At 47.1% G+C, this 24,295-nt stretch overlaps 1 protein-coding gene across 1 annotated transcript in view; it reads right to left on the bottom strand.

Annotated features, from left to right (window-relative positions):
* Window positions 1-24,295, bottom strand: part of Col6a3 (collagen type VI alpha 3 chain) — a 79,235-nt gene that overhangs the window by 38,566 nt on the left and 16,374 nt on the right. Inside the window, exons 3-8 of the mRNA XM_028755360.1 lie at window positions 16,207-16,809; window positions 10,221-10,805; window positions 7,457-8,056; window positions 5,498-6,070; window positions 4,376-4,981; window positions 2,025-2,630 (exon numbers count right to left, since the gene is read on the bottom strand). Of these exons, the coding sequence (XP_028611193.1) occupies window positions 2,025-2,630; window positions 4,376-4,981; window positions 5,498-6,070; window positions 7,457-8,056; window positions 10,221-10,805; window positions 16,207-16,809 (3,573 nt within the window). The remainder of the gene's footprint in view (window positions 1-2,024; window positions 2,631-4,375; window positions 4,982-5,497; window positions 6,071-7,456; window positions 8,057-10,220; window positions 10,806-16,206; window positions 16,810-24,295) is intronic.

The following is a 24,295-nucleotide window of genomic DNA, read 5'->3' as shown; positions in this document are numbered from 1 at the left end:
ATTCCTAGCTTTCACTGTGCAATACTACAAAGTGAAGTGTTGAGCTGATTATGAAATGAAGTCATCACTGAGAAAGAGGAAGACTGGGGAGCTGAGCTAGGTCACAACCTCGGGGTCTCCTGCTGAGCCCACCCCACCCCAGGACTTCAGCATCAGGCAGACTCTGACTATGAAGGGGTAAGAGAAAGATAAGAACACTCCACCAACTATATCTACATACAAAAAGGATAATGTTATCTAAAACCGCAAGGATGGTCCACAGGCCTTATTCTGGTGAGTAGGATTGACAGTTACACATTTCCAATTTTTTCTAAGGCCTTCTTCCTTCTAGACAAGACTGATAGTGATGGCCATATGCAGTATTACCTCAAACTTCTGTGAAGCCCCAGATCCTGGCCAAGGAACCCCTGCTTTGAGCCTTTCACAGTATTCTCTACCACAAGCTCAGACCCTGTATGCCCTTCAGCTCCAGCCCCCATCTTTGACAGAAAAAAAGTCACCTTATCAACAGTGCATCCTGGTGTTTGTAGGCTGGTAAGAAAGACCTCATGAAAGCAAAAAAGAACCCTCCATTTTTAATTCTTTTATGTGCTGGTTGGTTTTTAACATAAACTAGAACCACTCTAGAAAGAGGGAAGGCTGGGCTGTGAGCAAGTCTGTGGGAGCATTTTCTCAATTAATGATCTATGGGAGAGGGCTCAGCCCACTGTGGGTGGTTCTACACCTAGGCAATTTGTCCTGGGAAGTATGAGCCGAGCAAGCCATGGCGAGCAAGCCAGCAAGCAGCATTACTTCGTGGTACTTATCTCTGCTCCTGCTTGAGCTCCTACCATGACTTCTCTCAATGATCAACTGTGGTCAGGACATATAAGCCAAATAAAAATAATTCTCTCTCTCTCCAAGATGTTTTGGTCATGGTGTTTAGCACAACAAAAGGAAGCAAGCTAAGATACCTTATTATGGAGGTCATTGAGCCTGGTGTATTTATTTTATATAAAAAACTGCAGGAGATATACACATTTTCTTTTCCATTCTTATGTCACTGAACACTTGGGTGGGTTCCTTTACTCACTATTACACAGAGTGCTGAAGTCTCTGTGACTTCAGAGTCACAGATCTGGAGTCCTTCAAATAAGCACCCAGAAGTGGTATATTCAGATTGTATGAAGACCTCTTTCTAGTTTTTCGAGAAACCTCCATAAATGCCTCCACAGTGGTTAAACCAGTTTACACTCCCACCAGGCACGCATAAGGGCACCATTTTGTCCATATTCTCACCAGCATTTGTTGTTGTTGTTGTTGTTGTTGTTGTTGTTGTTTTATGGCCATTCTGGCTAGTGTAAGAATCTCAATAAAATGTGGTTTACACACACAATGGAATTCTTTTTCAGCCATGAGGAACAAAGTTACATTGTTTTCAGGAAAGTGGATGCACCTAGAGACAGTGTTAAATGAGGCCCGCTAGTCTCAGAAGGACTGTTTTCTCTCATTTGTGGTTTCTAGATATTATAAGGATACATAAAATCACAGAGGTATATATGACACAAAAAAATAGAAGTTAAATTGTCTAGGACAGTGCTCCCAAACCTAAGGATCATGACTCCTTTGAGGGGTTGCCCGACTCTTTCTCAGGGCTTGCCTGACTCTTTCACGGTCGTTGCCCAATACCATAAAAAATACAGATATTCACATTATCATTCATAACATTAGCAAAATTACAGGTTTGAAGTAGTAAAGAAAATAATTGTATGGTTGGGGGACTCACCACAGCATAGGGAACTGTATTAAAGGGTCACTGCATTAGGAAAGTTGAGAACCACCTATCTAGGAGAGCAAAGAAGAGGAAGAAAAGGGAGAGTAGCTAAAATGAAGGGGGTGCTCAGCCTACAATATATACTAGTGTTAAAACTTTAATACACACACACGCACGCACGCACGCACGCACGCACGCACGCACGCACGCACACATACACATTAGCAAGCAGCCCCTGCTCCGCAAGCTGCTCCGCCTCCACGGGGTTTACCTGAAGGGGGATATCGTGTACTGGCCAGGATCTGCTGGATCTGCTGTGAGGTTAGAGTGGTGATGGGTGTCAGCAGCTTCTGCTCCAGTCTGGGCAGCTCCCTGAAGGTGCTCACGGAGAACACGTACTCAGGACTCAGGGAGATCTTCACCAGCTCCTCTTGGTCTGTGTGCCTGGCTATGGTGAGAGGGGCCACGCCAAACTGCTTGAGTTCCACGGCTGAGTCGTCTACCTCATCGGCAGACTTCCCGGAAGAAATGAGGACTAGGAACTGTGGAACACCCTCCTCAATCCGGCTCCCCAGTGGCCTCTGGAAGATATTCTTCAGCACGTACTCCAGGGCATTTCCGATGTAGACCTGCCTCCCACCCTTGGGCCGCAGCCTGCGCACAGCGTTCTGTACTTCATCCTTGCTGAAGTGGGCGTTCAAAGGAAACTCCATCTTGGAGTCCTCACTGAACTGGATGACGGCTACCCGGGTGGTGTCGAAGCCTATGTCCAGTTGCTCGACCAGCCTCTCAATCAGGGTACGAATGTGCTGAAACTCGGGCCCAGCATTTTGGGATCCATCGATGAGAAAGACCACGTCTTTCTTGCTGCCAACACCTGTAAGGCAGACGTGACCATGGCCTTCAGCTTCAAGGGCACTAGACTGCAATCACCCTTAAGCCACTTCCTAGTGTGTCATCGAATCTGTGCCCCGTGGGTGAACAACTGTAGTGCCAGGCACTATAGGGAAAACAGCAGGCCAAGGAGCAAGGCCTGTGTGTCTCCACATCTGAATGCCAGATGAAAGAGGAACAAGCAAGAGACATGGAAAGGTGAGTCTGAGGGAGGCAGAAACCAAAGAGTTGTGCCCACTTCAGGATGAGGATGGTGTTTTAGGAAGGAGGCATCAATTGTGGTCGGGACTGACCACTGACCTAGCACTAGTGCTGCAAGGCAGCCACAGGGACTCTGGAGAAAGCATTTTCTAAGGAAGGGTGAGGAATGAGTTGGACAGAAGGAGAGACACCACTCAGAACGCATGTAAGCCAATTAATGGTGGAGGCTCTTCTGTAGGGTGCTGAGAGAACTGGTCTGGGAAACGGACACTTATCGCAAGAAGAATCATCCAGCACACTGGAGAATGGAGCAGGGATGACAGGGGCAGGGCAGATGAGACATGAAGAGGGTGTGCTGAGCAGGTTCAAAGAGAAGGGCCATCCCAGAAAAAAAGAAAAAAAGAAAAAAGAATGCTCTGAGAAGTGAAACCATCACCAGAAGGACCCAGAAGACCTTCTTCTCAGGAAGTGGGACTCAAGGTCTTGAGATCTGAGGGCTGAGAGCAAGGCATGGGGAGAGGGATGGAGGGAGCTAGATGAGAAGGGGGAGACGTGCACCAAATGCCACTCTGTCGTGTGGGAGAGTGAATGGATTCACAAGATGGAGGTTCTGTGAGCATGTGTGCACACATGCACCCACACACTGGAGCACTAGGGTTCACACATGCCCTCACTCACACCCACATACCGGAGCACTAGGGCTTGAGGTGCATCATAATGGATACTTCTATGGTTCAATAGGGTTTTGAAATGGCTGTGTTCCTCTACTGTGTGAACATCTTCAATCACTCCATGTAAGAGAGCACACTGCTCTCTCCTGAACACCAGGGGGAAGCTGACCCATCAGGACGTACAAATCCACTGTACAAATCCTGCTCTGACTTTCTTCCACATGCAGTGTACCTCCTTCCTTCCCTGCTCCCTCCTTTCTTCTCTAATGAAAACACTGGGCCACATCTGTCTCCTTCAGTCCTGTGACCACTCCACCTGAGTGCCCAGGAAGGGGGCATGGCCCTGGGTCAGCTTGCACTGAGGGTGAGAGCATCAGACCTTGTTCAGTCTTATTATGCTGAGAACAGGAAAGCTTCCCCACAGTTGGGACACCTCTCAGCTTCAATCAAATGTCACACATGGGTGCTACAGATAAAACGTATTTCAGAGATTCCACCCCTCTTGGCAGAGCACAGCACCTGTGATTAGGCACCTCCAGATGACAGAAGGCTACTGCTTGCCACTTAGGTTGGACAGTCAGCAAGGGTGCCCCCTCAGACCCTTCTGTAGAGCCTGGATCTACATTATGTGTGTATGTATGCCCTCCTGGATGCTTTAAGTTGACCACAGACATGAATCTTAACTTTATTGCTTGACATCTCAAAATAAAAAAACAAAAAACAGGTTCCTAGTTTTTCCACACCTGCTATGTGGCAAAGGAAACAGCCTAAAAATGCTTTATACCTCACAGTCCAAGCCAGTAGCTAAGGATATTATGTGGAGAGAAACTAAAAGAATCCACTCCCAGCCCCTCACCTGTACCTGGTGAGGGCAGCGTCAGAATGGGTTTCAGCGTGCTCAGCTCCTCACGGTTGAGCTGGATCACCCTCTCAGAGATGACCTGTTGTATTGTCCCAAGCTCCCGGAAGGTGGGGATGGTCACAGCAAAGTCGGGGATGAAGGAGATGGTCTGCATTTCAGAGATGTCAGCATTCCCAATGCCAATGCCAATGGGCACAGCCCCGCCCTGCTTCAGGACCACTGAAGGGCCTCTCACATCATCCCCTGACCGCTCCGCTGTGAGGACAATCAGGAGCTGAGGAACACCTTCTGCTATCCTGCTCCCGGTAGAACTGGTCAGGATATTCCGTAACACAAATTCCAGTGCTGCCCCTGTGTTGGGGGTAGGGCCGCCCAGTAGTGTCAGCTTGCGGATGGCACTGATGACACCCTGCTGGTCCATGTGGGAATTCAGGTAGAACTCTGGCCTGGTCCGGTCACTGTACTGCACCAGTGCCACACGCACCCGGTCGGGACCCACATCCAGGCTCTCCACTACCCTCTGCACAAACTCCTTGAGCAAGGGGAAGTTACTGCGGACACCCTCAGAGCCATCGATCAGAAACACCACATCCTTTTCACCTGGAATTGAAGGAAAACGTCTGTTGACTCACACAGGACTGGGCACAGTAGCTAGTGACACTGAATTCATCTGCCTTCTCTGACATCTTTGGTTTTTAATGACTGTAAATAAATGACTTACATTAGTAAGAGCCACTTAAAACACATCACTTGACACTATGTCCAAATGAAGACTGTTTGGCAATAAGCCTAGCCATGGCATATGGCTTTATCATCAGAAACTTTTCAAGACATAAACTATTGGTATCTAAACCTCTATAAGGCATCTCATTGTGAAATATTCTAGTGCCTTTAAAAACTATTCACCAGTATCCTTCTAAGACACAAGTTAGAAAATCAGAGAGAGAATACTCCTGTTCTTTCATTCGCCTAGAAATAGCCTGTAATTTCTATGTTCTACACAAGACCTGGGAGAGATTCATCTGAGAACCTGGAGCCAGCAGCTTCTGCTAAAGATCTGAAGCTATAGTGGGATGCACAGGGGTGGGGGTGGGGGGGCAGCTTGCTGGACCGTACCTGATACAGGGCCTGAACTCTGTTCGGCTTTCAGAAGGCTCACAATCTGTGACTGGAGGTCTCCGATCTTAGGGAGTGACTCTGCCGTCAGGATGAATGCAGGGGACAGCGCGATCTGCTCCAGCTCATCCGGATTGGCGTTCTTGGCTTGAAAGATGAAAGGTATCACTCCTCTCTGCTTCAGGGAGTTTGCAGGCCCAGCCACAGCATCTGTCGACCTTCCTGCAACAAGCAGCACCAGGAACTGCTGCACGTTATCCTCTATGCGGCTGCCAGCGGACCTCACAAAGATGTTCCTGAGAGCGTAATCCAGGGCGTAGCCCAGGTTAAGGGCTTTGCCTGTCTTTATCTTCATCCTCTTCACGAGATTAAGGATTTCAGCCTTAGTCTGGTGTTCACTGAAACGGGACTCCAGCCTGACATTGTCACTGAACTGAGCTATTGCTACCCGGGTCCCATCTGGCTTCACATCAAGTTCTTCAATGATCCTGTAGAGAAAGTCTCTGACAGCAGGGAACTGGCCCATGACATTGGCTGAGCCATCAAAGAGGAAAAGAATGTCCCGCTTGCTCTCTACAAGGAAAACAGATGGACACAGTAAGCGAAGAGACCCTGACACCAAGTACATTCTGCCTTGCACTGCCACAAGATGTGGGAGTTCACCAGATTCTTATGACATCACCGTACCAGCAAGGGAGGAGAGCAAAGCCCATGCCAATGGCCTCTGCTATTGCAGAGCAGCACACATTTGCAAAGGAATAGCACTGGCCTGGCCATTCTACCAGCCCACCACCAGACATTCTTGACAAAGCAAGTTGCAGGAAAGCCTGACCACTGTGTCCTTGAAGCAGGTTAGACCACTGAGAATAGACAATGTTTTCTTATTGTTATAAATAAGACCATCAAAACTGTTCCTTTCTACACTTCTCCATGGAAACTGTCCTCTATCTCCTGTGACAGAGATCATTTACTTTCTAACTTCCCACTGACATCTGGGTTGACATGTGCGGTGATTTGAATATGCTTGGCCCAGGGAGTGGCACTATTTGGAGGTGTGGCCTTGTTGGAGTAGGTGTGGCCTTGGAGTAGGTGTGTCACTGTGGGCATGGGCTTTAAGACCCTCATCCTAGCTGCCTAGAAACCAGTCTTCTGTTTGCATTTGGAACAAGATGTTGAACTTTCTGCTCCTCCTGCACCATGCCTGGGCACTGCCATACTCCTGTTTTGATAATAATGGATTGAACTTCTGAACCTGTAAGGTCAAGAGTTAAGACTCAAAATATTACCTGCTGGTGCTTTGGTGGGGGGAGACCAGTCCAAACCTCTGCAAACATGTTCAATTTACCAAAACTGGACCATAGAAAACACGAGTGACAGCAAAGGGGGTGCCACACCCTCATGTAAATATCATCTCAAACAGTTCTGAGAACTACTTCAGTAGACAGCCATTGGCTCAGGCTTGTTACCCATCTGAGTGAAAGCAGCAAACTGATAGCTCTTGTGTATCCATCACCAAGGGACATAACAATCTGCCACAGTAGTAGCGACACAGACTCTTGGTTGCATGCAGGTGCTTTGGAAACATGGCAGAGTCTGAATAAAGGGGGGATTCAAGCTTTAAAGGATGCCAATATCCAATCACGTAACAGAACCAATCATCAATCTCTTTTTCTTTGTATCCCCTTCCCTTCTTTTCTCCCTTTCCCTCCCTTTCCCTGCCACCTCTCCTCTCGTGAACTCTAGAATGTTCACCTTGTTCAGCTTCTCAATAGATGTGAGACAACATGAACAGGGCATAGCTCAATGTTCTAGACTTAGAGTCTACATTTGCTTACACCAGGCCCAACCCAAATGAACCCACCATCCTTCCACAAGTCACAGGCTCTGAGGTGTCACTGGCTGCTGCTGCCAGAGAGTCATCCGGAGAGGAAAAGGGGCCCACACTGCTGGGAGGTTTACCTGGCTGGGATAGAGGAACTTCCTGTACACCTCCGCTAACATATGTGGTTAGGGGCTGAATCAGCTGTTGAGGCAAAGCTGGCAGGGAGCTGAAATCGTCCATGAGGTATACCAGGCTGGGATTAAAAGCAATATGCTCTAACTCAGCCTTATCCGCCCGATTGCTCCCCACACAGAAGGTCAGCACGCCCGAGCGCACCAGGGCATTGGCAGCTTGCAAATAGGCATCCTCAGAAGGCCCGGCCATGAGCAGGAGCAGCAGCTGAGGCACATGTTCACGAGTCCTGCTGCCGCCTGCCTCCGTGAAGTGATTGGCGTGGACATAGCTCAAGGCAGAGCCTGCGTTCAGGCCGGAGCCCCCCTTGAGCTGCAAGCGCCTCAGGTGAGCGAGCAGCTCTGACTTGGTCTGGTAAGTGTCTAGAGAGAACTCCGTGACCGGAGTGTCACTAAACTGCACCAAGCCAACACGGATATTGTCACTTCCAACATCGAGGCTGTTAACTAGGTTGGTTACAAAGTCACGCACATAAGGGAAATTGTTTTCCCCAACGTTGTCGGAGCCATCCAAAAGGAAGATGATATCCCGTTTGTTTACGTGAACTGCAGTGAAGCACAGAAAACACAGTGAGACACACCCCTGAGAGGGCTTCCCATGTGTGTCCATGAGGGCACACATGGCACACTCAGAACACGGAGGGAGTCAACGTGGCAGAGCAGGTCATCTGGTAAAATATGGCAAGCGGCTGCATATTTTCCCCTTGCGGTGGCTGGAGCTTGTGAGGCACGCTGATAGCCAAGTGTACAAAACCAAGATTGCTCACAGACAAAGCGCTAGAGTTAGAATGTTTACAACCAACAACACCAGAAGAATCCTGAAACACTGCATTTCCTCGCTGGGACTAAAGTCTACAGGGTGCTGTCCTTTCTGTTGTCTGCAGAGCTCCAGTCACAGGATCCTCGCCTACGCTGGCTGGGTTCTCTGGGACTCACCTGGGTGCACATAGATGGTTCTTTCTACCCAAAGCTCAAGAAACATCAGCCCACATGGACGTAGGAACACAGCTTCTTTAAGACTGTCTACCAATCAACGGTCGTGGTCCTACAACTGGAGTCCTCATGTCCCTGTCCTTTTCTGATTAGGGGTCATTTCAGTACTAGGTAATAGGGTATCCAGGAGAGAGCCTCCATGGAGGTATGGCAGCATCACAGATGTGACGGCATCACAGGTGGCTAAAATAGATGTCGACTTAGAATCTAAAATCACCTAAGACACAGGCCTCTGTGCAGGTCTGTAAGGGAGTTTCTAGGTTGAGCTATTGAGGTGGGAAGATCCACCCTAAATGGAGATGCCGTCTTTCTGTGAGCTGGGGTCCTTCCTGGGCAAGAGTAAGAAGGAGAACATCCAGCTGGGAGCCAACATCCATCTCTCTCTGCTTCATGACTACGAATGTGACCTGCTATCTCACGCTCCTACTCTCATGCCTCCCCCGCCATTGCAGACAGCATCTCCAAGCTGTGAGCCACAATCAATCTTCCTTCACTACCTTGACTTTGTCATGTATTTTGTTGCAGATATCAGAGAAGTTGGGTGACAAAGAGATCATATCCTATGTTTGGCCACGAAGAAAAGCTCATCTGGGGATCCCACATTTAGGGGTTCAACCAATGCTCAAAATATTTGGGAAAAAAAAGCATATTTGCACTGAACATGATTCTGTCCCTTAGCAATACTTCCTATATAATTGGCTTCAATGCTAGCCTCGCATTTGTTACAGTATATATAGGAGGGTATACATGAATTACATTTGAGCACTGCACCATCTTAAAGACGGGACTTGAGTGTCTGTGGATTTCTGTATTCATGGATGGAGGGAATTGGTCTGTCCCCTATGGATACTGAAGGGAACACTTAGACTTACTACTTGATTCCCAATGCTCCATTGTAATTCAGACTAACTGGACATAGGAATGTTCATGCATTTAACTTGGGCTATAAAAGAGTGGATGAGAGAGCGAGAGCGAGAGCGAGAGCGAGAGCGAGAGAGAGAGAGAGAGAGAGAGAGAGAGAGAGAGAGAGAGAATATTTGAGGACTCTCAAGACCTGATGGTCCGAGGAGCAAGCAGGCACCCATGCAGTAGGTTCATGCACTGTACAGCCCTTATGTGTGAGGTCTGTGAGAAGGGAAAGCCGGATTCCAGGATATTCATCTTCTCTTCATTGAGGATGAAGATTTGTGTTAACCCAGTTCACGGGCTGGGAACTTCAGTGTCTCTAGAAATACTTCTGCACTGTCAATCATACTAAGCGAGGCAGCAGAAGGACCATGGGCTGGGTCTTCACACCCATCTAGCAGTACGTTTTCCTGTTCAAGAGAATCCCTTATACAGAGTGAAAAGATGGGGCTAAGAGCTGAAGGTACTACATCATCTGTGAGTAGAGATCCTGTCAGCTCAAGAAAGGAAAGTCTTTGGCTGAGGAAAGGTTCCTGGAAAGGGTCACTAATAAAAACAGAAGGAATGTCAATCAGAGAACTGAGAGTGACTTCTGTGGCCAGAAGCAGTACAGACAGGTGACAGTTTAAAATCATATGCATTTACAGAGTGACATTTTCAACTCTACTGCTTCAATCCCGTGGAAAAGCTAGATGGTTATTATCAACACAAAGAAGCAATCTGTCAGCTAAACATCAGTATCTCACCAGGTATTTCTCAAAGTTTCTGCCTACCAGCCCCCTCCTGCATGTGTAAAGCACAGTCACCATACCTTCTGTGGTTCCAGTGAGGGTCCTGAGGGGTGCCATCAGGTTGGTCAGCATGTTTTGCAAAGGAGCAGGGCGGAACTCAGCGGGAATGAAGACCAGGGAGGAGTCGAAAGCTATCTCTTTCAGCTCGTCCTCATCAGCGGCCCTGCTGCCAACGACCAAGGCCATGATGCTGCTTCTCTTCAGCTCCTGGGCAGGCTGGCTGACTTCATCGAGGGACTTACCGCCTGTGATTAGCACCAGGAGCTTAGGAACCCCCTCAGCAGCCCTATGGCCGGCTGTGCTAGTGAAGAGGTTGTTCCGAACGAAGTCGAGAGCAGACCCCGTGTACAGGGCTGAGCCGTTCAGGGCCCTCATCTTCCGCACAGAAGTTACGGCATCCTTTTTGTTAGAGTAGGAGTTTAAATAGAACTCAGGCTTGACAGTCTCCGCATACTGAGCCACTGATACCTGAACCAGGTCCTGTCCAATTTCCAGCCTCTGGATGATTCTGCTAATGAAGTCTCGGATGGCATTGAAGTTGGGCTGTCCCAGGCTGGAGGAACCATCCACCAGGAAGACTATGTCCCTCTTGTTGACTTCCATGACTGTAGGTAGCAATAATAAAAGATGAACAGAATGGCCTCAGGGATCAAGTTCAACAGAGACACGGTAAATCTTATGATGTACAGGCTACTCTCCCTTGCCCTGGCCTATGTCCTTGGGAGAACTGTCACATAGGAGTGACCAGCTCCTTTCCAAGCCTACCTACCTGCAATGTGTTTCAGAAATACCTTCACAGAAGGAAGTTGCTTTTAGCTTCACACACCAACACTAAAGAGGTAATTGACTCTTTATTGCCCAACATAGTTTAAACGAGCAAAGCTCATGTGTGCTCTTCGTATCACTAGCCTGATTTCAAGTCCACACACTGTCAAATGTGAAAGAGAACAGGAATGCTCTGTTTTCTTTGGTTCTATATTGATGGCTTCCTTTGTCAAGCAAAAACAAAGGTTTACTGGTTTATCATAAATCTTGGAAAAGGCACCAGCATCCACCCCACCAAGAGCAGCCACAGCTTTTCACTTACTTCACAGTCCAGGGTAGGAATGGTAGTCAACGATATACCATGATCTGAGTCATGTAGACAAACCATGAAAGCAAGCACCTTGGCCAGGTCACTTCTGGCAGCGACTGAATTTGCCCAGACGCTATCTCAGAACGTGTACAACTTGCCCAAGGAGTGGGAACAATGCCTCTGCCAGACTCGAAGCCTATTCCTGATGTCTCAGGCTCCTCCTAGACTGTAAAGATTCTAGCTGAGCTGAGCTGGGGTGGGTATGTTTACAAAGAAGCATCCGTATATCCCTTGTACTGTCTAGTTGTCTAACGGTCATAGCAACTTACTGTTTTACACCCAGCAGAAGAAAGAAGGTTAGAAATAGAGGCAAGGAAGAGCTTCCTAAGAACTAGAGACACCTCTCATGATGTAGTCTAAAACACAACTCATCCCTGGTCACAGGGACCAGAGGCTAGGAATATGGTTCCAGAGTCCCTGGAACCATTTCATGGTTTGTGCTGCCATAAGGAATGGCATTAGTGTGACTGGGCCTCCTCTAACACTCTTTGCACCAAAAGGAGACAAAGCTGAGTTCTGCCAGGAGGGAAGTGTTCCTGCATAAGACTGTTAACCCAGAAGCCCAGTTACCTGCTGGTGCAAATGTGTATGCAACATTACCTGTCCTTGCTCACTAGGCCAAAAACATGGATATGACCACCTGTTCCAGGATCTCTTTCCTTCTTCCATTTGGAGCATGCAGTCTCTTGGGGCTGCAATTTTAATTGTAATATAAAAATATCTTTGCAGATAAACCTAGTGCACGTGTGTATGTATAGTGGGCTTCTCATTCCTTACATCACTGGGAACAATATCCACACAAGTGTGCATACATATATGTTGCCCATATAATGGTCCACATCTGTAGCACACATATTTATCATGCATCTCTCACACCGAGGTCTGATAGACAAATATCCATGGGATGGCCACCCAAGAGTCGACATGCTCCTCCACAAACTTATCTCCAGGTTATAGCCTGATAATAGTCACACCACCTCACAAGTTTTAACACTTCATCATACATTTTACCAGAGGTCCATGGGAAGGACAGATGTCCACTTGTGGGGGACACGGAAACCATCCACCCTATACTCAGCTTTATAGACTCTACAGTATGCCTTGAGGCTCCCTGGTTCCATAAGACATGCCCTCTTGGATTATGAAGGAGGTCAGTTGGTTTGGTTTGTGTTTAAAGTTCTGGAAGTTGCTAACAAGGAGACACCTGGAGTGATGCTTAGGTAGCTGTAATATGGACTGAAAGAAAGTCCCACACCACTCAAAGAGCAATCAGGTTTCTATGTTTGCATCACGCTTCTGGCACTAGCTGATGAGCCTTCTCAGGACTGGGTCCTTTCTCTGGACTTCTCTCTGTGGGATGGAGGAGCTGCTTTATAGACCATCTCACACCCAGTTATCAAGCCTTATGATTCTCTCAAGGAAGACCAATACTTCCTCACCACCACTCCCCACCCACACCCTGCCCCCCATTTCTTCCCCAGAGATCGGAGGAGTCGTTGTCTCTTAGGAAGTGACCTTGAAGGTCCAGCTAATCTCAGCCATGACTGATCCTCTTCAGCCTTCACTCCTGGGATGGACAACAGGACACCCCAGTATCCTTCCCCCGAAAACTTGGGAGTTGGAAAAAGAATATCCTCATTCTTCCCATTAACATCACCAACCAATTCCTGTCAAATAGCCACTCTGTCCCACCCTAGGAACCACCTTCCCATCCATGGTACTATTATGTCCTGCCCGTGAAACCCCATCTATTCGTCCTCTTCTCTCTCCATCTTCTAAAGGACTTGGGAACCGTCATCTGAAGCCCCCAGGACTTGCAATGAGTGTGTCCTCCCATACCCCACACCCCTGTTTCTGGGGTCATGCCTATGATCTCATGGTCACCACAGAACATACACACCCTGCCACCTGCCCAGCATCTTCTCTTTCAGTCAACTGAAACCCCCACTTCTTCATCCACAGAGTTCTGAAACCTGACGTCAACTCTTTCTCTCCCTCAGTCAATTGCTCTTAGCCTCTCAACTCCAGCCCTGGGCCTATCCTCATGGGCTTTCTGATTCACCAGCCCTCACTTCCCCTGTCCCTGTCTCCCCGTTAGACACTCCTGACAGAGCAGCTGTGGCGCTCTTCCCCGCTCTCCCTGCAGCATCCAACAAACAGACACACAGTCAGGAAGCCCATGCTCTACAGCTGGTACCTCAGAGCACACGTGGGTGATGGCACCAACATGCCACAAGTAGAGACCCCCAGGAAGTTGGTCTCTGAAAGAACCACCTCAGGACTCTGCTCTCTGCTCAGTCCTCCGTTGCTGCCACTGCCATAGGAGGGTCTGACCTCCCACTTAACAACTACGATATCTGCAGACTCTACCTCCCCCAAGCCAGTGCTTCTCAAGCCTCTGCCTGTGTTCCCTTCACTGCAGCTGAACTGTCATCTGTCTGTCAGGTCAGGATGGGGACCTCACTTTTTGATGAAAGATCACCCTGTTTGCTGTTCCCTTTATCTGGAGCGCCTTTCCCTCGGCTCTTATCTCCCTGTTCGTCTCTGTACTATAACTTTGCAGACCATTCCACTAAGTTCCCTGCCCCCCATCCTCTCTATCACAGCCCCCTTTGGTGGCCTTGTAACTTGTCACACTTGAGACATGGATCATTGTTTTGTCATTAGCTCACATGTGACAGATCCAATAACTGTATCTCTTTCTCTTCCCTGTGTCTCCAGTACTTGGCAGAGTGACTGGCACATATCAACATAGTCAAGAATATCTGCTGAAGAGTTAGTTATGAGTTCATCACTGAGACTAACCATGATGTCTACAGGGAAGAGACTAAAATGCTAGTTAACTACAAGAAATCCAATATAAGGGCAGTATTTAAACATAGATGTTGAAGCTTCTTAAGGCAGAGATATCTTCATCCAGTAAATTCTTGGATGAGAATTTAAGAAGTCAGAGCCCAGAGCTATTGTATGATCTGTCCAGGGTCATACACACACACAAAAAAAAAGATAAAAAACAAAACAAAAAATGGTTCTTCCGTAGGCAGCCATGGTGTTGATTCTGTTCTTAAAGCATAGAGCTATGGTTTTGCTTCTGGTGTGTGCAGGCTCAGAGAAGCATCAGTGGGCGGTGCACTTCCCCGTCACTGTTTCCTTAACCACCAGAGCCAGAGCAAGGCAGCTGGACGGAGAGCTGCAGCTCAAACCACAGCTGGGCAGGACTCAGACCTGGAGTCCCTTCTTCAACGTTTCCCCTCAGAGAATCCAGCTCAGGCTGCTGATCTCCCTTCTTGCATTCTGTCCCCCATCAGGACAGGAGATGCAGGAAAGCAAAATGGGGCCCAATAAGTTGCATCCAGACTAGCCTCCGACCTAGATTTACCAAGAGCCTTCCCGGGAAAGAGGTTCTTACAAACAGTCCTGGTGCCGAAGTCAGGTGACCTGGAGCCCTGAGCTTCCTGTCACAACTGCTATTATCACCAGAGCTCTGTCTTAAATTTATCTGAAGGAAGCTATCCTGATTCTGGCTGAATTTCAAAATGAGGTTTCAGTTACTGCCACGATATGACTAGAACCAATTAAAGTGCCGGGCAGCAGAGGGCAGGCAGATCCATACATGAGCCAGTGGGGATCTTTAAAGTGTTTCATTCACTTTAAAGTGTTCTGTTCATTTCATACAATGGCATGTTCACCAAAACATTTATTTTTGGCTAAACACCCCTTTGGCTAAGAAAGAGCAGCCTGGAATCACGGGGATACAAGAGATAAAAACTACTTATGACAACAGTCATTTCACAAGTCCAGACTTTCTTTATAAAGTTAGCAAACATAGCTAGACACACAAGTAATTCTGTACAGAAAAATTAGAATGACAGGCTCAGATGCTAGGCAGAGTTTCCCATGAGCCTCTTTCATGTGCTCGCTTCCACGGAGCCTGTACTCTGCTGAAGAACAGTGAGGAACAGGATCTTATGTTCAAGGACTGATGTGAGTGCCTCCCTACTCGAAGACAACACCAGGAAGAAGTGAATTGGGTGTTTATGGATACAGAAGCCTTTGGTAGCAACTGTGTCCCCCACTTACTGGATGGTTTCCATTGTCTGTCTAGGGTCATGAAAATGACACCACCTGTGATGGAGTCTCAGACCAACAATCTGTCTGGTGCCCCCACGCCTCCTGTGTATTTAAGTGTGTATCTCTCATATGATGTTGGTTGGCTTGCATTCCTTAAGTGACTCCAGTTGACTGTGCTTGACTGTGCTGTCAAAGCATGTCATTCAAAACAATTTGTTCCAAACTTGGAATCACAGGGCCAGGATGTTTTATAACTACCCTATTCAGCAGGAGCTTGGCTGAGCCTTACCTTCAGAAATGTCCCTCCCGTGTCCACTGCACTGAGACAGGAGCAGAAACCACTCTCCCTCACTGCCTTCGGGAAGATACTATTTATGAGTGTACTTCTAACACACTGACTTTACCGTGGAGTGGCTTTCTCAGAATTGTGATGAATCCCTTAAGCCTCCTTTAAGATGACTGGATGATGAGTAGACAATGTATCAATGCCTAACAGCTCAAAGCAGTTTGTTACATTTACATTTGCTACATCGTTAGCCTAAAGACCACACTTTCCTTACAACCCATGTTCTAAGAGAGTGCTCCACTCACTTGCCCATCTTTAGATTCCTCTGAACAATGCAGTGACCACACACAGGCCATACAGAAGCCAGCACATCACAGAGTGACGACTGACTGGCTCTGAGTACTTACGGGTTCTCCCAAGGTGAATCACTCCAGTGCCCACTCTCCTTTCATGACAAACACCATATAACACACACCCCCATTCCTGCATAGATGGCAAAAAAGGGCATACATACCTTGTGTGACAATAGATGCTGGTTGCAAGACAATGTGCCTTTGGGCCACACCAACAAGGTACGGCAGTATTTGCTCCTGGAGGTCCCCAAAGCTACGGAATTCCGGGACAGTAAATACCAAGCTGTCATCCGTAGCTATGTGTTGAAGCTCTGCCCTGGAGACGGCCTGGACTCCAAGGCCAAATGAGAACACACTAGCCTGCCTCAGAGCTACCACCCCATCTTGAATCTCATCACTAGAAGGCCCAGCACTTATGAGGACCAGCACCTGGGGGACCCCTTCCTCCACACGGCTGCCACCTGTCCGCGTGAAGTGATTCTCCACTACAAACTCAAGGGCCTGGCCTATATTGGCTGACTCCCCCCCAGCAAAGCTGAGCCTTTTCACAGCATCCAGAACCGAAGCCTTGGAGGGGTGGCTGTTCAAGGAGAACATGGTTCTGGGCTCGTCACTAAACTGTACCACCCCCACTTGGACCTGCTGATTTCCAACTGAGAGTCTCTCAAGGACATTTACAAGGAAGTCTCGAATGACATCGAAATTGGCATTTCCGGTGTTCTGTGATCCATCAATAAGGAAAATAATGTCAGCTGAGTCTTGTGCTTTAAAAGAAAGAAATGCAAAAAAAAGAAAAAAAAGAAAGAAAAAAGTGAAAGCGTTAGAACAAGTGACCACATGCACCATCCCGGCTTTCAGACGTGTTTCCTTGGAAACCAACAAGAAACACGAAACACAGACAAACAAAACACCATGTCGATGAAGGAATGTGAAGTCTCTTTTAGTTCTGCATTCTGAGTGGATAAGAGGCAACGTCTCAGGGGTTGTGGTTGAAGTAAGAGCATTTATACCAAATTTTCGTCTGTGATATCTTTAGAGTAAAACTTCAAAGCATCATACCCCCAAGAGAAATCAACATTCCGGATTTTTCTTCTAAATTTAGAGGGAAGTATAATTGTATCTGATTATAGGATACTATGTTGCAGGAGACATGATTAGATCGACATAAATTCAAAGGTTGTTTATAATTTGTGCTCATTTCTCCCGCCTCCTCACATGATTATGAAGATTTTGATGCAAATGCATAGTTTAGTAAACAAAAGCCCAGGTTCCTGGCCCAGTGACTGCTAGTTCCAGAAGGTTATTTAATTCCCTGGGTAACTATGGTTTGTTTTGTTTCTTGAAAATCAAAATAGATGACCCCAGGCACATCTGGGACCCAAAACTCAGACACAGTTAATGTCTTAATTTTAAGATCCCTTGACATGTGTCAGATCCTACAATCGTCTCTCGGGTGCTTGGCTATGTGAAATCCAAATGTCGGGCTGGGATCAGAAATGTTTGGTTTGCATTGCCTCTGTATTCAGTCAAATAATGGAGAACGATGTTAAGCAGGGTGATGTGAAGCCAGTCATGACATAATTATCCAACCTCATTTTATGACATCCTAGTGGATTGCCTAGCAGAACTAAGACTGGGGGAGAGATCCTAAGCCAATCAGTGTTGTCATCATTGAAGGACATAAAAATGGTTGCCAAAGACCTCTTTTTCCCAGTGAGGGAAATTTGAACTTTCCAGTACTGGAAATGGGGGTTACATTGAGGCTCGGGTAAAGAACAACAGCGAGTCAGCCTACAAACCAGAATAAGGGAGTCCAAAGACTCAACTTGCACACTAAAATCAAACTGCTTTATACTAGAAGAAGGGCAAAATTACCCTAGCAAATGTTTTAATGAATTAAGGGTGTACTGGAGACAAGAGAGACCTCTGCGTGAGCATGAATATTCATACTCCAGGGCTTTGAAGCATAGTTATTACACTGTAATGTAAGAAAGGACCATTCATTCAGATTTTTAAGTGCCAGTGAGTGTTTTATATTTAAATTTAGTTTTTCCTTGTGCCAGAAAGTCTGTTTATATTCTCACTGGGGAAAAGCTCATCTCATAAAATTGGATTTTTTTTCTCTCGGGTGGTGTTCTGATGAGAGGTGAAGCAGGGAGTACCAGGCTTAGGCACCATCTTCCTTCCCTACCTACTTAAAAGACCTTGACAACCCCTTCAGGGTTTCATCCTTTCCACAGGGAGAGGTGGTAACTTGGATGTTGCTACCACTGTTTTTCTGATGAGATACAAGAGGATAATCGCTTTGTTACAGTGGCTGAGATCTCATGTGTTAGTAACTGTCAGACAAAATCAACATAAGACCAGACCCTTGGTTTGAATTCCAAAGTATTCCCGTCTTTAGCCAGAATACAAGATTTTTTAAGGATCTTGAAAGAAGCCATGGAATTTGAATTGTACAGATCATAAAAATAGCTCCCACCATTGAATGGAGAACACCATAAAATGTCTCCATGTTTCCAGGTCTAAGCCTGTGACCTCAAAGGACACAGGCAGACCTGCTTCTTACATATCCTATGTAGACATTTTAAAAGAAGGTTATTTGTGATCAAGATGGACAATAAACAGATTTTCAGTCATAGCATGGCATGACTCTGTCTTCCTTAAATCCACCTCTATCATTCTTTGGTAGCAATTTCTAAGGTGTCTGTATCACTCAAGAGCTCTCTGGATAGGAGGGTGGGCTAAACATTGTCAGTGGTAGGTCATAAAATGATGGATAATTTGTCATCACTGAGTCAGAACCATGATCCTCTTACACACACAATAATGGAACACACAGAGCATGCTTTGTTAGCCGCGAGAGCCGAAGCCACACAGAGACCCAGGGGTCCCAGGTTCTTGTGTGCAGCAAGGCGCACCAACGGCCAACACCAATTCCAAGAGAAATTAGATCAGCCTGAAAGTGTAAAAATGTGGAAGCTGTCTGGTGGTCTACATCGTGTGCCTCGTGGGTTATACTCTCTGTGGTACTTTCTATGGAAAGAGTTCAAGATGTCCATGAAAGAGCCCTAAGCCCCAGCTGCCTGGGTGCCCAGGGAACAGCATGCCCCTATTTCCTATGAGAAACACAATTTGTAAAGAAAATGTATGTGGGGCTTCTCAGTATCACCTTCAGCTTCTGTTTTAGAATAAAGGTCTCACACCTCAGTTGTAGCCATTTCCAAAGGGTGACAAAGGAATTAAAAAAGAAAAACACAACCAAGACTAACGAGCAGGGCAGAGTAGATTCAGAATGGTGACCCTTAAGGCTTTGTGTGTGTGTGCTCTCACGTTAGAATCAAAAACAGTCCACAGGGAACATCTAAGGTCCCTGCAGCAACCTCGGTCAGACCACCCATGTACCTTTCCCAGAATTTTATGCAGGACTCACGATTATGATCCTGGCTACTCATTTTATCTTATTTCAGTCTTGCTATGGAACGAACACCCAGTGAGACGTGATACGAAGGAATTGCAGAGCGCAGTTAATCAGAAAGGACAACAGACTAATAATACTCCACCCGGCGCTGCCAGTGACTTAGATATAGAAGACAGAGATGCTCTCTGGGCATAAAAACAAAGGTTTTTAGCTGTGTAGAAATATGCAGTCGGTAGACTCTTTGCTCTTGCTGTGACCATATCAGTTTCTATCATTGATACAAAGGCTGCATCATCTATGTGTGTTCGATAGTTGGCCAATACACGAACTTTAGAAATGTGCTATTCTCTACTAACTGCGTTTTTTGACTGAGTATGTCATCAGAGCCATATTCTGAAAGGAATGGGTCAGAGACTCTTAGTGGACACACATAGCTCCCCCAGTTGCCTCCTTGTCCTTCCTCTGAAACTGGAACACCATCCAGGGTGACCTAGAACACATATTTGTTACCTATAACCTGGCAATTATAAAGCAATGACAAAGTGAAGCCCCACCCCCACCCCCTGGAAGCAGGGAAGCCTAGTAGTACAGATAAATGGGTCAGGTAGTCTCTTCCCTGTCATGTGGTAGACCTTGGTGACCTCAATCCTACCAGGGCTGAGATCAAGGGGAACAATGGAGAAGCCATGGGAGGACCAGCCTCCAGAAACTCCTTAGGATGTGTCGTCCCAAAGCCCTATGTACCCAAGCCTTGCATGTCCACAGCAGCATTTTTCTTTCTGCCAATACCCATCACCCCTCTTCTTGCCTGCTGTTTCCTAAATCCCTGCGGTGAAACCAGTCTGACGTTATTTCCTTATAGCTTCCCATTGATCTGACTATAACCCCAAAGGCTTGCCACCTGTTCTGTCTGTCTCCCCAAGGTCCCCCACATGCTCCTTGGAGTGTTTGACTCATGCCTCAAATTCTCTACTGCTTCTTCACCCCACTCCTTAGCATCTTCATTGAAGGAGACTGGCTTCACCAGATGCTTTACCTCCAGCCTCTTGTGTCGGCCATCCTCTTGGCAGAGGGAAAAAGCTGCCAATGAACTTGGCTTCCTCTACCACCTCTTCATGCCTCCTGTACATGCCTCCTGAGTCCTGGCTGCAAGATCACTTTTTCCCTTGTCAAGAATCAGCTACTACGCATTTTGCTTAGCCTCTCTCTGTGGCCCCAGTTGCATGGCAATCCCAGCCACACTGCATACTCAAGAGCTGACCTTTATGGCTGTGTGGATGGCCAGCCTCTCACCTCTTCAGCCTGTCCCCTAGAAGCCCTCTCTAGTGGGCATAGTTTGCCCTTCCAGCCTCATTGGCAACCCCTCCAATTCTCCAACTCCACAGTTCTAAATGCCCTCTTACTACATGCTGGCTGTACCCTTGAGACACGCTCAACTGTCCTGAGGACAGTCCCTGGGAGTCTCATCCTGTGACTATCAGAATTCTTCCTATTCCCTCCAGCATTTCACCCCCTTTTCCATCCTGCCAGGACTCCCCAGGAGGGTGTGGCTAAGTTTCTAGTAGCTTCTATTATGCATCACCTGAGTGAGTCTCTCAAAACTCCCAGTCGGGGAGTTCTTTGGCTTCTGAATGCACCTGAGGAGTTTGAAGCAAGCTAGGGGGAGGGTCACACTGGTGAATGTCCCCCAGCTGGCAAGTTCTGTCTTTTAGTGGGTGTTGCTGCAAGTCCCTAGTGATTTCCTAAGTGTGGGCCCCTCATTCCATCTTTGTATCATTGTTTGGAATAGCTCCAGCCTCAGGCTCACATACCTGGGGCTCTCCTCCTCCATTCACACCCGTTCCCCCCCCCCCCCGAGGCTGCTCAGCTTCCCCGCCCCAGAATCCTAGGGATGCAGACCCTCCCTCTTCTGGAGGAGACATGAGTCTCTCCCAGCATGCTTCTCTACTCCTCACTCACTCTCTCATGATCTCCCTCCCTCCCACTTTCTACTCTGACCTATGCTCTCCAAGGACTTGTGCTCTGGCACAGAGTGCCCTTCCCCCACCCCTGGCTGATGAGGAAGCTAGTCCTGGCCACGAGGCAAGATTGCAGTTGAGCAGTAGAATTTACATTCTTGTCACATTTCTTCCCTCTCAGTCTTTTGGGCACTTATCAATGGAAGGAAAATCAATAGTCTTGACTGATTTAAGGTCTCTCCAGTCACTGGGTCTGCCCATCGCACTGCGTAATGTTAACATACAATGTGACGGGGACCTGCTGCTGCATACTCCCAGGGTGACCAGGACTAGGGCAGTAGACTCTGAAGAGTCTCATGGTTACAGTCCCAGGGCACAAAAGACACAACAGTGCAGACCACGGGCGGTAAAGCCACCGCTCAGCACTGCTTCTTTCCCAAGCTTGTCACCCACACTTCAGGACTCCATTTCTTCTAAAACAAAAAACAAACAAACAAACAAAAAATTTGGACCAAATAACAGCTAAGACACTGTCCTCTGATTCTAACAAATCTTTAAAACAAACACAGGCTTCCTCTCCTCCCTCAGCCCAGTGCCTCCTGGTGCTCTCTGCTCCTAGGTGGATAGATGTCTGTCCATCCGAGGGAGGCTTTCTTCTTAAGGAATGTAAGTTAACTCTGGGACTGCATCAGAATGTGGATTTTGAAATTCAAATGTTGGCTGTTTCAGAAACCTTGTCTTGGCACAGGTGAAGGTTGTGTTTGAGGAGACTGAAGAAGGGTAGTCACGCCTTTGTTTTTAAGCTTGAGAACATCTCTTCCCTAAGTCCCCAGCATCTCTTAGGCACTATGTTGCTTTAGGCCAGTACTTGCTAAGCTCACAGCCACAGAGCAGCAGGGCAGGGAGCAGCCTGGCAGTGAAGACATTACCTGTGATGTCTTTAAGGGTTTCCTTGTCCCCAGCCCTTTCTGGATTCACAGAGGAGTGTATACAGGACACTAAATTCCCTACTATGTCATGAAGTGAGGTAACATTCTCTAGGTTGAAAACATGCATACTAAGCGGTTCACTTGCTATTTCCCTTAAGGCTCGTTCATCTGCATCCTCAACTCCAACTGCAAACATGTTAACGTCCGCAGACTTTAGTTCCGCTGAGGGCAGAGCGAAGCCATCCTCCGATTGTCCATCAGTTAATACTACGATAACCTGAGGGACTCCATCAGCGGCCCGGCTTCCAGAAGCCTCAGTGAGGTGGCTGTGAATTATGTATTCTAATCCTTTTCCAGTTTGATTGCTTCCCTCAATGTAAGACATGTTCAGAATGTGAGAAAGGACTTCTTGTTTAGAGTGGTACGTATTTAACAGGAACTCGGTATGTGGGTTTCCATTGAGCCGGACCAGAGCAAAATGAAAATCATTGTCTCCCACAGCTAAAGACTCTACAACATCAGACAGAAACTCTTGAACAAGCAGGAAACGGTCCTTCCCAGCACTCCAAGAGGAATCCACTAGAAACACTATGTCAGCCGCCGCACCGTTTTTGACATCTTTAAAAAAAGACATTGGTTCAGGTTTTTCTACCGATTCAGTGGCCTCCTGTCCATCTCCTCTTCCTACAAAAGCTAAAGCAGAGCTTCTACTATTACCAAATAAGTCACACATCTCAGTTAAATGAGGGCAAGTAGGAGGACTTACCTGCAGAGCAGAGCAAGAAAGAGGACGCAGCTGCTGCTATACCCAGCAATCGCCCAAGTTCCATACTGAGTAGCCCCAAGTCAGGGGTCAGCAGAATATTCCAGAAAAGGAGAAACAAACCTGGGTGTCTTTGAACTGAGGCATGACTGTTTGTGACAATATGACCCTCCTATGTCCATCTGACCAGACCAAAGGGATCTCTTGTCTTTGGTAAATGACCATCATTAGCAGGTCGCTCCTCAGTGTGAGATAGAAAGTGGCCCCAACAGAGGCTAAAGAGCCCATTGATGCTTTGTGAGTTCATCCCCAACCCACAGGGCTTCAGAAAACTTGCAAGAAATGTAATGTAACAAGTAACTCTGAAAGTGGGAAAACCGTGGATATTTAGAGGGAGAAGTCTTGTTTCTCTTGGATTTTTGAACATGAAGACAAACTCTCTAAGCAGTCACTACATATCTCCATTCCAGGGGGATCTTGCCTATACCCTGAGAAGGATTGTGCTTGAGAATGATTGGCTTCCCCCACAAGTATAGACAGACATCCTGGGACCAGGCCACTGAAAGCCCTAAGAGGATCCCTCGGAAGCTGCAGTCAGGCTCCCTCTGAAACTCTACTTACCCCAGGTTTACCTGAGAGGTCCCTAAGCCTTGCTTTCCCACTGAAGTAGGCTGCCTCCCCTTCCATCTAAGGAACCCAGCCTTGTAGACAGGCCAGTAACAGGGAGACCCCATCAAGGGCTTCCAGTTCCAACATAGAAAGCTTATCTTGCTGTCCTAAAATTCTGAAAGCAGATTCTTAATAGGCGTGTTGGGGTCTGCTATTTAAAGTTGTTTAAGGGAATGTCTTTGCTAAAAAACCAATGATCCCATGTATAATTATTCTTCTGTGTCTGTGGTTAGAGACCAGAAAGTTGGGTTTTGTGTCTTTTTATTTTCTTGTTTTTAAGGAAAGAATTTTTATCACAATAATTGTCTTCTTCCTGTAGACCAGTGCCAGAGATGTGGCAAAGTCCCTCAGATGGCAAGCTTCACGGGATGGAGACTCTACTCAGACCCAATGTGAAGATAGTTTACTACAAAGCAACTCAATATTTGAAGTTCAAGTTTTAGCAAAGAAGAAGAAGAGAAAGAAAGAGAAAAAGAAAGAAAAAGAAAAGAAAACAGAAAGAAAGAGGAA

The sequence above is a fragment of the Grammomys surdaster genome, unplaced genomic scaffold, assembly GCF_004785775.1.
Source record: "Grammomys surdaster isolate TR1022 unplaced genomic scaffold, NIH_TR_1.0 126059, whole genome shotgun sequence".
In the NCBI taxonomy this organism is placed as follows: Eukaryota; Metazoa; Chordata; class Mammalia; order Rodentia; family Muridae; genus Grammomys; species Grammomys surdaster.
This window is presented reverse-complemented; position numbering and strand designations above follow the sequence as displayed.